Here is a 15,102-nt window from a genome sequence, read left to right as displayed (position 1 = left end):
TAGAAGAGAATCCTCCTTACCCTGTCCTTGGCCAAATCAGTGGCCACATGGGAGATGTCCTATCCTTTCTTGCAGATTCGGATCTGGTGTACCTGTCCAAGGTCCCCAGCGAATCACGTTAAGGGAAAAGGTCTGATGCTCTACAGGGTAAATTATGATTACTGGGGTAAGGTTTCACTGCACCCACAGACACATCCAGCAGTCGTAAGTAAACTGGCTGCCCTGGTGGGATTTCCCCCTACCTGCAACTGGTTGTGTGCATTTTGGCATTTTACAAAAAAGACACATTCTAGGTCAACAGACATAGGTGTGGTCTTCTTGAATGAAGGCTAGAAAGGCTGTAACATTACCTTGAGGTTATCTCTAAAATCGATTGTCTAAGTAACTGAGGTATTCTTGTGGTTTAGAAGATGGACCCAAGTTTTGCATTTTAGAAAGAGTCATCTCCTTATATGTGTTTTGTTTCATTGACTGTTTTACCTAAAAGCATCAATTGAAAAGGAAACATTTTGAGAAACATCTTGAGAGATGCCTGAGCAGTTAAGAATTCTTACTGCTCTTACAGAGGAACTGGGGTTGCTTCCCAGCACCCACACAGAAGCTCCTAACTGCCTGTAACTCCAGCTCCAGGGGATCTCAACCCTCTCTGGCCTCCGAGGGCTCCTACACACATGTGGTGTATGTCAACTTGCACGGGCCCACACAGATACATATGAAAATATTCTTTTTAAAGACAACATTTGCAGCCAGGCAAGGTGGCTCATACAGGTAATGTCAGCACTGGAGAGGCTGGGGAAAGTGTGCTGTTGGGAGTTCGAGGCTAACCTGAGCTACACAGTACCAGGCTATCGAGAGGCGTGTAACAAGTGCTGTTTGAACAAAACAAAACAAATTGTTAGGACGACATGTATTTCTCGTTGCTCTGCTAAGGGAGAGCAGAGCGTGGAAACACTAATCTTGGATTTATTTCAAGGTAATGTGTTCTTAGAACAAATAAGTGTTTATAGAGGAAGCCACCAAGTGAAATGGTCTGACTGGGCATTCTAGGCCTTTCCTGTAACTTATTACATCTCTGTAGATAATATTAAATCATTAATAAAGCAGAAACTGACATGCTAAATCTCCTATTATTCAAACAGAAAGGAATTCCCCTCCCCAAAGACTTAAGAGACAAATAGCTATTTGCTGGAAATTCTATTTTAGCATGACCCTTGGTCTCATCTGCTCTGGAGTGAAAATAAAAAAAAAAAAAAAAAAAAAAAATCCCCTCACCACAGGCCCCAAACCCAGCCCATCTTCACAGAGGGTTACATCAAGGGCTGCTATTGTGGAGTAGAGGGAGCTGGGAAGAGCCCATCGGCCTCTATCCTGAGTGGAATACATGAGGGGAAGAAGGGTAAGCCCAGACATGTGGTCCAATCTCACTTTCTGACACCCACAGTAGACCTGGGCCCAGCCATCAGTCTGTGCAGCATGGAGACACAGAAAGAACACCAACTGCAGGTGACAGATCCCGCTCTTCTAGAGGAAATGTGGCTATAAAAAATTGTCCCGTAGTTGAAGAGATGACGAATGCCTCTGTGGGTAAAGGTGCTTGCTGCCAAGCTGACAACCTGAGTTCAATCCTTAGGACCACGTGGTGGAATGAGACAACTGGCTCCTTCAGACTGTCCCCTGACCTTGATGCATGTGCCATGGTATGCACCTCCCCTGCCAAGCCCAGATAAAAATATGTAAAATGTAACTTAAAAATATTTAAAAATTATCCCCACAGCAATAGACTGGGAGTTGCATTTCTTAAGTCATGACACCTTCTGGGTCATACTGACCCTGAGCACAAAAGGCAGTTGCAAGAGGGACTTAACGGTACATGGCGCCTTCATAGTCTAAGCCAGAAATTTAGTTGTATGAGCTAATTTTTTAGACTGTTTGTGAAACTCAACTTCCTTTGGCACCAAACCCTTGACATGACCAAGGAAGCCAACAGTATCCACTTAAAAGTTTCACTGTGGAGTCACAGTCTAACCATGATGGGGTAAAGACTTTTACCAAGTTATAGCAGCCAGAGTATAGAATATTAGTATCAGGGCTTTTAGTTTTTTGTTTTTTTTCCCCAAGACAGGGTTTCTCCATATAGCTTTGGCTGTCCTAAAACCCACTCTGTAGACCAGTCTGGCCTCAAATTCAGAGATCTGCCTGCCTCTGCTTCCTAAGCGCTGTGACTGAAGGTATACACCACTACCACCTATATTCTTGTTTAATCTTTAAACCGCCTAGGAGAGCCCCATAAAATTAACAAAAAGCACTGACAGAAACATGGCTTCTTATTTGTTCCTCCATTCGTCCACAGATAATGTTGCAGAGTGGTTTTTTTTTTTTTTTTTTTTTTTTTTTTTTTCATCCCTTCTCACTTCTGTTTGGATTGGTTAAAAGTATAGAAGTGGCTGCCCGTACCAAACCTCAGGAGACATCCTACTCACTCCCAGGGCACTCTTTCTCAGCAGCAGACCCAAGCTTGATGTATTCCCACCTCGTTGCCACCTCTGCCTGCCTTTCACCCCTAGAGGTGTCTTCTGTGTCAGAGAAATTGGTCAGCACCCACTCAGGAAGCTATTGCTTCCATAGCATCCTCTGCCAAGAAGATTCATGTCACAGACAAGCCCCCCTAACTAAGAAAGGATGCTGGGGAGACAACCTGCAGTGGAAGTTTATTCTGCAGCTAGTCTCTCCTCACTTCCACAGAACCAACCTCAATCTGACAGAGAAACCAATTCTATGAGCTTTAGGCGAGACGCTCCTGTGTGTCATTGGAATCTGCCAGTGTAATAACATGATCTCATAAAAATAGCGCTGGCTTTGAACTGTTAAAAATAAAAGCAGATGCTTCCCTGTGTCGGCCGCCCTTCCTGTGTCACACTGAGCCTGGATGTTTGCATTATCAGCGGCCACCAGGAATCTCTGGCCTTGAAGTAGCAATTTCTCTGTGACAGTAGTGATGAATACCAAGGCTGCGAGATGCTTTATCTGGGCCTCAGAGGGCTCAAATTTTACCACAGAAGGCTTCAATTTTCCACTTAGGACCACTTCACTGGCTCTTTAAGTGGAATACAACAACTCAGACTTTCCTGTTATTGTAACAGCCTCCGATCATTTATCTCAATGAGTTTGTTGGCTTCAAAGTACAAGACAATCCTAGGTGTGTTTTCTAAACTTGAGAAGCAACTTCAACAGTATTTGTGTTAAAATTCAGATTCTAGGACCAAGAAAATAGCTGTTCAGACAGTGAAGAGCTCGTCTTGCAAGCACTTGAGGACCCAAATTCAATGCCAGGAATCCATATAAAAAGCCAAACACGGGAAAATGTCGGCAAATGAGAGTTAAGCAAGATCCCAGGGGCTCGCCAGCCAGTTGGCTTAAGGTGTTGACTTTCAGGCTAGTGAGAGACCTCATTCAAAACACAAGGAGAAGGGCACCTGAGGAATGATATCTTTGATTGTCCTCTGGCCTCCACATACATGTACCCACATGTGCACATGTTCCCACACACGGACAAATAGACAGGCTCACACGCATGTATGTGTACTCACACCCATATTTTCAGATAAAGGTTAAAAAAAAAAAAGGTCAGATTCTATAGTCCGACTGCACCTTACCCGTGCCAAGCAGTCACTGGACTGAAAGTCGGTCTTCCCAGTTTTTGAGAAGCGGCGTTTGTCATTGCTGTCACTCAGAGGGGCTTCTGTCTTTGGAACTCCGAGCTCTCCCTCTGTGTCCGCTTCTGACCTCTCCAGATGGGGTCCAGCCACATCCTTGAGAGAATGCGGGCCATTTTCTAGCTCCAAGGCATGGCCATTTCCAAGTTCGGGATCGGTGCCGTTCTCCAACTCTGAGCTGGGGTCGTCTGCCGTGTCGCAGCCGCTGCTGCTCTTGGAGTCTTCAGGGGTCTTGGTGATAGGGGGTCTGGAAATGACCCCAAACTTTCGTGTTCTTTTCCCCTTTTTTGAAGTTTGGTCACCCAGCTCCAAAGTCGGTGTCTCTCCGGGTTCTGAGCTGTTGCCACTGTTGCCATTGTAAGTCAGGTGGGCTTTCTGCTTGAAGCGCCGCAGCATGATCAGGTAGATGAAGCCGCCATTCCAGCACTGTTCAGCGAGGTAACTGCAACACACAGACATGCGCATTAGACACCATCCCTTCCTGGACGCAGTGCTCGGTGTGCAGCCAGGGCCCAGGGCTGAAAACAGGGCCAATGCACTGAGACACAACAGCTAGCTCCCTCTTTTAATAAATTCAGCTGTTGATGTTGAAACACTCGATCCCCAGTACCTCTAGCAAACAGAAGACCCTACAGACTCGAAAAATTCTAGTTTCTTTCTCCCAGAGTTGGGCGTCTCGAGAAGGGTTTTTCCACAACAGAGTCAATCCCAACATATTGTTTTAAAGTTTCTCTTTGTGTGGTTTGCTTTTCAGCATTGATGATTGGAGCCAAGGGCCTCATATCTCCTGGGTGAGCTCTCTACCTCTGCTTCCCTCCCTAAAAAAACAAAACAAACCTTTTAGGGCTGGACAAATGGCTTAGCACTGGCTGCTCTTCAGAGGACCTGGGTTCAATTCCAAGTAACCACACAGTGGTTCAGAACTGTTTGTAACTCCAGTTCTGGGGGATCTGACCCCCTCACATCAACATACATGCAAGCAAAACACCAATTCACATAAAAATAAAAAATAATAACAAATAAAAAGAAAATACTTGTAGAAGAAGTAAATTCTACTATTTTATAGCACAATAGGGCAACTATTTGGTTGTTTGACAACATTTAGTTGCATATTTCAAAATAATCAGGAGAGAATTTTGAATGTTCCTAAAACAAAGAAATGGTCAATAATGGAGGTAATGGGTGTCGATCACCTTGATCTGATCACGATGATGCATATTTGAAAACGTCAGACTTTATAGCCCATAGGCATACATAATTATGAATATTTAAATAGGTGAAGAGATGAAACCAAAACAGTTCTTCACTCCTTCAACAGTCGCTTGAATCGGAATTACACAGGACTCCCATTCATATATGACTTGATGAATAATACGATTTCCAAAGTAAAGAACAGATAATGTGGGAGCCAGCTGGAGAGGTGGCTCAGCAGTCAGGAGCACTTAAGTTTGCAGAAGACCTGGGTTCAGTGACCAGCACCTGCCTAATGACTCAGAGCCATCTGTAATTCTGGTTCTAGGGTATCCAGTGGTTTTCTGACTCCTCAAGGTACCAGGCATGTATATGGTATACATACATACATACACACCACTCATCTACATCAAAAACAAAACAAATTGAAAAAAAATAGATAAAAGCAGACTGGACAAAGTCTAAATTCTAATTTAAGAATGAAAAAGACGTGACCATGAGGATAAGAACTTCTGCCTGGAAGCAAAGTGACAACAGACCCAGCACTGAGCTGGAATGAGGCATTAATATGTCACTGACTGAGGTACATGGAAGCCACGTGTGCATTTTTCCTTGACAGAAGTTCTAGCTTGGGCTTTTCCTAGCACACTTGGACTGCCGTTTCCGGGGACATCACATTTAGAGGTGAAAAAGACATTGCCAAAGGTGACCAGGACAAAGAAGCTTGTTGAGAGCTGTGAAGCAGGAACAGTTGGAGGAGGAAGAGAACGTCTATAATGGAGAAGGCTGCTCATAGCTAGCTGCTGTTGCATCTATCTGAGGGCTGGCAAATGCAAAGAAGCCCGAGAACAAAACCGAGGGAACCCATGTGGAGTGCAACATAGTATCTGTCCCAGAGCTTTGAGGATACAAAGAAACAAGTCAGTATCGGTTGGTATTTAGGATCTCAGATCATTAAAACGCCAGTAAAGGCTTGCTCAAAGACTTGCCCTCCACTCCCCAAGGAGATAAAGATGTACATACAGATCCCTCAAGGAATCCTGGGGAAATGGCTACATCTCCTATACATCACAGGTTCCCAAGCACAGAGTGTCAACAACTAACAACTAAATCCTTCATACAAGTAACCTGATTCTGGCTTTCCTATGCTTGTCAAAAAAAAAAAAAAAAAAAAAAAAACAAAAAAACAAAAAAACAAAAAAACAAAAAAACAAAAAAACAAATTCTGCAGCTCCATGCTTAGTAAGTGAGGAGACAGAGGCTTTCTTCCGGAGTGGACCAAGCTACCTGCTTTTCCTCCAGGCACAATGATGATGCCTAACAGAAAAGGATGATGGGTAAGCAGACATTAAGATGCTCTTCTGTGAATTCTGTCACCAGGGAAAATCAGATGGGAAAGCTGAGCTGTCAGCATTTGGGAAGGAGGGCGGGTCCCCTTTCCTCTCTTGTCACCATGAGTTTCCACGTCAGCAAAACACTGGTGACAGAAAGGAAAGATGTAGTGACCAGGTGACCAGTTTGCTAGACTCAGGCCCAAAGGATTCCCCACACCTAATAACCAGATCAGTGTCATGAGAGTTGGAGATACAATTCAGTGGTAGAATACTTGACAAGCATGTGTGAGGCACTGGGCCTAGTAACACACACACACACACACACACACACACACACACACACACAGAGAGAGAGAGAGAGAGAGAGAGAGAGAGAGAGAGAGAGAGAGAGAGAGAGAGAGAGAGAGAGAGAGAGAAGTTATTCACAGATAATTTTCTTTAGCTTGGCCCATGACCTAAAATATCTTTTCCCACATGTGCTCTCACGGAAGCTCCAAGAACTTTGAAAGGTGCCTGTGTTGGAGATGGTATTGCACTTTCTCTACAGGGTCTATGCTAGGCAAAACTATAAAGCCCAAAATAGTTTATCTTCAATTCAGCACCACCGCTTTGTTTTCCTCTGGCTTCCTAGTGATAAATAACACCTTGACACCATAAAGAAATTGTGAGACAGGTTGTTTTATTCCTTCCTGGACGTGGGATTTTCTAAGGTCATCTTAAAAGACAATGGATAATTAATGCATTATGGACCTGTAACAAGCCAGTGAGAAAGACACTTTGGCTAGGGAGGCTGTCATTTTCTTAGAACCCTTTAAATCACCTTCTATCTAATGGACCCGTATTCTCTATCCACATGCATCCAAATGGTTTACCAAGCCTTTTCAGTCCTTTCTGGTTTTGTGCACCCAAGACATATTTATGTTTAGTGAGATTCTTATTTAACATTAGAGGTGTGTGTGTGTGTGTGTGTGTGTGTGTGTGTGCATGTGAGTGTGTGTGCAAGTGCACATGTATGTATGTTCATGTGCATGTGAAGGCCACAGGACATCTTGTTGTGTTGATGTGTGCAGCTGTGCATACATGTGTGTTTGTGTGCACGTGAAGGCCACAGGACAACCTTGAGTGTCATTCCTCAGGTGATTGTTTTTTCTTTTTTGACAAGATGTCTCACTGGCCTGGAATTCACCACGTAGACCAGGCTAGGCAGGCAGTAAGACCTATCTACATGTGTGTGTCACCATGCCTGTTTTCTTCTTTGCGTGGTCCCTCTGTCCTCGATTTTGCAGCAAGCACTTTGCTGACCTACCCACCCATCTTTCCACCTCAAGCACTAGAAACGTTATGCTGAACGTCAAACTCAGTTGGTCTTAGCTTTTGGTTATTTTAACAGGAACCTGAGCCCTGACTACTCATAAAGGAAAGAGGTTTATTTTGGCTCATGAGGCTGATGGCTGGGGAGTTCTAGGTTGGGTGGGCACAGCTCACAAGGGCCTTGTGCTGCTATAACCTATGGCCGAAGGAGGAAGGGTAAGTGAGTGCATACAGGAAGGGGAGACAGCATACAGTAGTCAGCAATGGAGGTAACTGAGCCAGTCCCAGTGAGAATAAACTCGCACGGCAGAGGCAGGAATCCACACAGCTCAAGTGCATCCCACCAGGCTGTACCTTCAAGCAAATTTGTATGGGGTAATCAGCCTCAGCCTGAGCTTCGCTGGGAACGAATCATAGCACGGCAGATGAGAAAGGATAAATAAAACGCAACGAGTGGAGTGTGAGGTTTAGAAACAAAAGATTTCCTCTTCACAGGACAAGGTTCAACTGGCTTTTCAGAAGCTTCTCCATGTGACAGCATTCCAAACTCCCCCTCACTCCCACTTTACATTTGTTTTTGGCAAATAAAATTATAATTTAATTAAAGTTCTTACTTTAACCCTTCTGGGATGATTTTAAAATGAAGAAATATCTGGTAGGGAGGTTTTATTATATTTTTAAAAAGACTTTTAAATTGTGTGCGGATGTCTGTGTGCATCTGTGTGTGAACGTGTCTGTGTACAGCGATGGGCTTGTGGGTGAAGATGCCGGTGAGGGTCAGAAGAGAGCTTCAGAGCCCCTGAAGATGGAGCCGCAGGCAGTTGGGAGCCTCTTAACATGAGTGCTCCAACGGCACGTGGATCCTCCATAAGAGCCGAAATGTCTCCAGCTACCTTGCACAGAGGTTCAGATTGTAGCCTAGAACGTTCCCTTTTGATTGTTCTCTATTTCAAGGTAGCTTGGATGTCCGGCACTGGAACGTGCTCTTGAAATTTCCATAACTCAAGCACTCTAAAGTAACTCTACAACTCAAACAGAACAGCAATGCCTGCTTCACCTCAGAATGTCGACATTTAGTGCACATGCAAACAAGCCCTGACTAAAGGAGGGTGTTAACACATGAGTTACAATGACAGGGTCATTTTTGTGTTTGAAACAGGGGGGTTGAAACCCAGGACTATTCACATGCTAAGGATGCATTCTGTCACCGGGCTGTATCCTCAGCATGGGGATCTGAGTTGCATAGAACAATAGTGGAAATGTGACTTGGTGGCTCACACATGTAACCCTAGTACTTGGGAAGCCACAACAGGAGGGCTGACATTAGCTCTGGGCCAGCCTGAGCTGCAAAGTGAGTTCCAGGCTAGCCTGGGATACAGATTAAGACAAAACTAACTAACTAACTAACTCTCTCTCTCTCTCTCTCTCTCTCTCTCTCTTTCTCTCTCTCTCCAGATTAGGTGCTAACAGCCTCTCTGTTTAACACTGGAAAATTGGAGATGAACTATTTTTGCCTGTGATTATTTTTCTCCAGAGAAGTAAGTAAAGGGGGGGGGGGGGGGAGCCATCAATCTATGGTTTTGGAGATGTGCTAAGCCTGGGCATTCCAGAGCACTCTGTGAAGCCGTTGAGAGGTTCTGAAGAAATGTGGGTTGGAAGGAAATATTAAGTACACGGAGATTAATTTCCCAGGGAAGAGCTGGCTGGGAAACAGGGAAGCAAGTTCAAGTTCAGAAAGATGCACAGAGGGGAAAGGGACTGGGTACCCGCGGGCAGTCTGTCTCATATGCTGCCTCCCGGAAAGCTTGAATTTGAGGGACAAGATGTCCACAACCTTCGCTATGAAAACCTGTGAGCGTCACACAGTTTCAAAGTGAAAATTAAATGCTAAATATGTATGGAGGTGCATGCCATAGGGAACCAGGGCCTGGAGAAATGGTAGAGACGAGCCAATAATCTGGCTACGGGAATCCAGATTGATCTATGGGAAGGTATTCCAAGACCCCCCCCCCCACCAGTGGATGCTTCATTAAGGGATGACATCTACTCTGTATATTGTTTTTCTTTCTATATACGTTTTCAGCTGTTCACTTCGGTTCCTCTTTGGCCCATCTGAATTGTCATTAATTCGGCTCTGGCATTTTGCTGCTACTATTAAGGAAAATCGGGGCTACCTGAACACAATCAATTGTTTAGCACAACTGCTGACCTACTAACCAAGTCAGCTAAGTGACTAGCAAGTGGGCCGTAGAGACAGCCTGGTCACCCTGGACAGAGTGATGCTTTACATCCTGAATGAATCAGAGTGAGATGACCCAGCGGGTCCCTCATGCTACTAAAGACAGCATACAATTTAAACTTATGAATTACTTCTGAAACCTTCCATTTTCTATCTTCAAGAACGAGTGGCCTTGGGTAACAAAGCACAATAACCGAGACTGAGTGAAAACAGAGTAAGAATTAGTTACTATTATTCCTGTGAACAATGAACTGCCTGTCATCCTTGACCCAGAGACCTCTTTCTTTGCCATCATTCAGGAGCTAACCAGTGTCCCACCAGTAGGGACAAAATGACAGTTCTTCACTTACAGCAGAACAATACACAAAATAGCAGGTCTGTAATTGGTTTTGTTCCTTAACACCAAGCTTATAAAAGGCGCTCAACATTTTATGGTCACCTAAGTTTAAATCAATTGTGTATCTCAAGTCTATCTAACATTCAATGTCTACAGCATCCTGATTAAATCCGGGGTGTCAGCCTTAAGGACAACGGAGGCATCGGTGCCTCTCAGCATTAAGTGTAGACACATTCTTTTTCTTTCTTTCTTTTTCTTTCTTTTCTTTTTTTTTTTTGCTTCAACCTGATCTCCCATAACCTCTGAGATATTATAACATCTTTTCTGTACTGAGGCAGACTTGGTGGTGCTCTTTCAATTCCCTTCTAAGATCTTCTGGGAATAAGGGGACACTGCAAAGAAACAACCAGAGGAAAGCAGCAAGATCCTGGGGCTGATGGGAAAATCATGTTGATTGCCATTCAACAAGGTCACCACTGATCCTTATCTCAGAGGCTCACAACTCACAGTAATAGGGTTGACTGTACAACCTCTCCAGCAGATACTAGCACTAAGATGCCTTCTGTATCTGTGACTTCAGTTAACTTCTCAGCAGGGAAACGGAAGCCTGGCCCTTTCTAGTGCATCCCATGAACAGCTTTCCTCAAAGCTTTCATACAGTCTGCGGTCCCAGAGGTTGTGCCCTCCACCAGTTCCTAGGCTATCCACATAGGCTGCCCTGCCTCTGATCTTCCCTTGCAAGAGGCTGCTATCAATGCTCCAGAATAAAGTTTTAAGAGAAAAAAAAAAGTTTTATCTTCTCAGAGCCACCACTGCCTAAAAAACAACATTGTGAGGACAGAGTCCCAAACTCTCCCTGCCACATCTCCCAAGTTCTTCTTGTAGTCAAAGCTGTCGGAAGCTCTGGGAGTGACAGCCACATTCCCCCTTTCTCCTCTGTTTTCCCCAAACCAGCCACAGCTGGGAGATCACAACCAGCAGGTGACCTTCCAAATCCACACGTTGCTCCTCTCCCTTCCTCAGAGTTAACTGAGAGAAGACAGGACCCCGTGAGCCCGTGTCTCAGTGGGGCATACAAGGCTTCTCACACACTAACTCAGACGAAATTATACCCTCAGGTTCCCTGACTTTCAAGTGGATCCAGACCCATCTTGAAACAATTTCTCTTCATCGCCGCCATCCTTCCAGGGTTGGTTCCATGGGTTTGGCCTGAGTCTGCCCTCTCCTTGTGCCAAGCCTGGTTTCACTTATGTTGGAAGAGCTTCCATCAAAATTGTGGATTCCTTTTCAGAATCGCTTTCACTGTTTTGAAGTCAGGAAAGATCCTGAAAGGAACAGCAAAGCAACTCTCCCCATGTACATATTCGGGCTGATGTCGTGCTAAATCCAAAATCCCTTCTCTCTACATATCGAAGCTTTGTTTCCCCTTTTCATTCTGTCTCTGGCAGGCATGGCTAGGCTGACAGGTCCCATAATCTACTAATGCTCACACAGACCGATTGCTAGCTTGTGATCCCCCTCCCCCAGCAAAGGGTGCCACTAAGAAGCTGGAGGAAAAGCTGGATCCTTTCCCCATGGGCCATCCATCTTTGTGATCCGTTAGGACTCTTGCTGGTTTGGTGGCCTTTGATTATAAGAAAACCAAATCAACAGAACCCTAGCCTAGAAAAACAGACAAAGCACATCTTTTTACGGATGTGGGGAGGACGATGGTAAATTCTTGGCATCCGCTGAGTAACTGTAACTGTGTTCTGATAGTGTGTGTTCTTGGAAGCCTCTGGTTCTTAGTTTTGTTCAGCTATTATAAATGTCTTTGCATGTTCCCTCTTTATCGGGGTTTTTAAAGTAACTTTGTGTTAATCATTTAAAAAAAAAAAAAAGCTTTCAATTTCAGGATGTGTGGGTACAAATGTTAAAGACCCAAAGTTTGCTTTTTAACAGTGTTTACATTAGAAGTGCGCTACACCAGTGAGTTTTACCATAGAAACCAAGGATAGGGACCAATACTGATTAACATGGAACAGCACGCCGTGTTAAGTCTATGAACACAGAACCTCAGATCAACCCAAAACAACCTCGTCAGGTAGAAACCATGACTCACTTTTCCAATGTGAGAATGCCAAAGCTTACAAGATTAGCAGGGCCTTTGAGTTGGTTAAGGTGGAGCCAGGATTCAAATCCATCTAATTCCAAACAAACCAAGAAAATGACCCTGGGACTCATGGCAAGGCCCGGTCTTGAGATGCTGCTTGCTATACCAGGTTTGGAACCAGAACAAGGGCTGTCAACTTTTTAACAGCCAAAGAGGCCTCTTGGCATCACCAAGAACTCTATTCCAGTGGTAGACAAACACCCCAACTATGTCTCACACCCATAAAAAGGGCTGTAGGGGAAACAAGGGGCATTTTCAGGCAGGCCTACTTAGCAGGGAGGAAGTAAAGTGGTTTCTTAGTGTGTGAGGGGAAGTGGCCAAACTTCTCCATTGCATCTCTGAGGAATGAGCTTGCATGAGTCCCCAATAATGCTGGAAAAATGGAGGCAATATTGTTCAACCTTCTTAATTCCAAAGCACTAAGGATCCATTCTGGCCAGCAGAGGCAGATCAAAATGGCAAATTTGGGACACCTCTGCAAGGCCAGCTGCTCTCAGGGGTACCTTTCCCTCAATAATTCTCTCCCCAACTCTCAGCCCTTCTCAAGATGGAGACCTCTTTCTGATGAGTGAATGTGGCCAACCTGCCCCTGCCAGCCTTTACTGTGTGGCCACTGTTCTTGTGGATTCACATGGACAATAGCATGCTGTCGCATAAGGATGGGCCAAGGAGGGACAGGCACCATGCAGCTCTCCTTCAGGTAGGACCTTGCTGATGACCAGTGTGACTAAGCTCATGACCTCTAGTGGTGAACTTCTTAGGTCAAAGTTACTCTCTTCTGGGGTACATCCTGGCTATGACTGGGTAAAGCAGAGCGGAGAAGAGTTGGTGGGAATCAAGGTGAGTGACATTAAGATATAATGCACACATATATGACATTTTCAAATAATAATGTTTGGAAAAGTAAAAAAAAAAAAAAACCCAACAAAAACAAAAAACAAGAAACCCTAAAAATAAAACTTATTACTTAATGAAATTAGCGTATATATGGATAGATTTCACTGTGATATTTCCATATATACATGCATTATTGTCTTTGATTGTACTCACCCCCCCAACTACCCTATCTTACACCCCCGCTCCCATACATCCCCTTACCTTGTTTGTAGCAGCCCAATTACTACTTTCTGGCTTATTTAAAAAAAAAAAACAAACAAACAAAAACGAACAGATTCTATGTTTGTATTAAAACAAACAATACTTGTGTCTGGCTTACTTTGCTTACTATGGCAACCTTCAGTTCCATTCATTTTCCTGAAAATGTATGATTCATTCTTCCTTAGGGCTGGTATTCCATTGTGGATAGGCACCACGTGTTCTGTACACAGGCGGACCCCACATCTCGCCTCTTGTGAATGGCGCAGCAAAGCACATGTGTAGAGTTACCTCCCGTGGGTAGGTACCCAGGAGTGAGATAGCTGGGGCATACAGAGAACCCTCCATACCTATTTCCACAGTAGCTGGACTGACTGACATTCCCCAACATTGTATAAAGGCTCTTTTCCCCGTGCAACCTCAGCAGCAGTAGAGGCATTTTTTGAGAAGTTGGACAAATGCCATTCACAAAAATTTCCTTCACTGGCTTAGTAGCCAGAAAAACCAAGAGCAGTCTGAGACTATACTTTACTTCTAAAGAGCTTGAAAAGCTGAGGCTTTAGCCCAGTGGTAGCTAGCTTACCCAGCATACATGAGGGCCCAGATTTGACCTCCAGAACCACACACAAAAGGTCAGCTTTATGAAAACTCAGCGGAACAGCCACATCTGGAGCAAGATGGCCCTTGGCTTGGGTCTCAGCAATGTCACTTGGATCTTGAACAAGACCTTAACCCCAGAGACCAGTGTTTAGCAATAGGGCTGTTGGAATATTAGCCTGGATGATGATCAAGATGGTTGTTTCCTTGCATAACACATGAGGGGCCAATAAACATCAACCCTTCCCCTCAGAAACGTGGCAGATAATTACAGGTCAACAAGTTGAGTTATCTGCTATTTCTGTCCGGGTTGGAACCTCCTAGAAGATGGACTTACAAAAGAGGGTATCAGAAAGGGGTTTCAAAACTGGAGCCTTCAAAAGGAATGTACCCCAGGGCAGTGACAGTGACAATGCACTGGAAGCCCAGCAGTACAGTCCTGACAGCTGAACCCCAGTCACTGTACTCAGAATGCCAGGGTCGTGTGCACACTAGGGGTGGACGGCTAGCACGGATAACAGAGTACAGCTAGTTGCAGGCCTTGCTCTTTGCTAGTACCAGATGAGAGAGACTAACAGTGACCTTGGCTTTTGCTTCCAAGTCCATCTGGCCAGAGGTTGGGTCCCTAACTCTCAGAGCCACTGTAAGCTTTCTGGCCTCACTTGAACTTTGAAGCTGGTCCTGGACATATTAGAATTGGCCCAGAACTCAAGGTGGAGTCTGGGAGGTTGGCCATCCTGAACAGGATGAGCTCAGCTGGCCCCTTCGTATTTTGTAACATATGTCCACAGCTCACACTGACAGAGGGGACTGCCACAAACCAGTCAGGTGTGTGTGTGTGTGTGTGTGTACGTGTGCATGTGTGTGTGTGTGTGTATAGGAGTTCGGAGTTACTGCCTCTGCTGGCTTCCGCTCACCTGTGACCTATAGTCAGAACTACTGCTCCCTGATTTTGTTACAGACTTGTTACACAAACTTGGATGACAGCGTCTTGCCCTGAGTGACTCATCTACCTTTCCGAAGGGCCTTTCTCAAACTTTTCTGACCAAGGGTTGCTAAAACTCAGTTGTTTTCACATTCAGTGCTTCAGTATACTGCAGTAGACAGACAGCGTAATGTGTTCAGAGAAGGTT

The 15,102-nt window shown here is 44.7% G+C and overlaps 1 protein-coding gene across 11 annotated transcripts in view; it reads right to left on the bottom strand.

Annotated features, from left to right (window-relative positions):
• Pdzd2 (PDZ domain containing 2) overlaps positions 1 to 15,102 on the bottom strand; it is a 372,451-nt gene that overhangs the window by 99,227 nt on the left and 258,122 nt on the right. For 10 of the 11 annotated variants that reach the window (XM_076916410.1, XM_076916412.1, XM_076916413.1 and 7 more), the window contains one exon: positions 3,654 to 4,155. In XM_076916410.1, the coding sequence (XP_076772525.1) occupies positions 3,654 to 4,155 (502 nt within the window). Of the gene's footprint in view, positions 1 to 3,653; positions 4,156 to 15,102 lie in introns of those variants that run through there. The other variant, XM_076916420.1, reaches the window with a different exon arrangement.

Source organism: Arvicanthis niloticus, chromosome 19 (assembly GCF_011762505.2).
Source record: "Arvicanthis niloticus isolate mArvNil1 chromosome 19, mArvNil1.pat.X, whole genome shotgun sequence".
Lineage (NCBI taxonomy): Eukaryota > Metazoa > Chordata > Mammalia > Rodentia > Muridae > Arvicanthis > Arvicanthis niloticus.
Note: the sequence above shows the minus strand (reverse complement) of the source record. Positions and strands in the feature narration are given on the sequence as shown.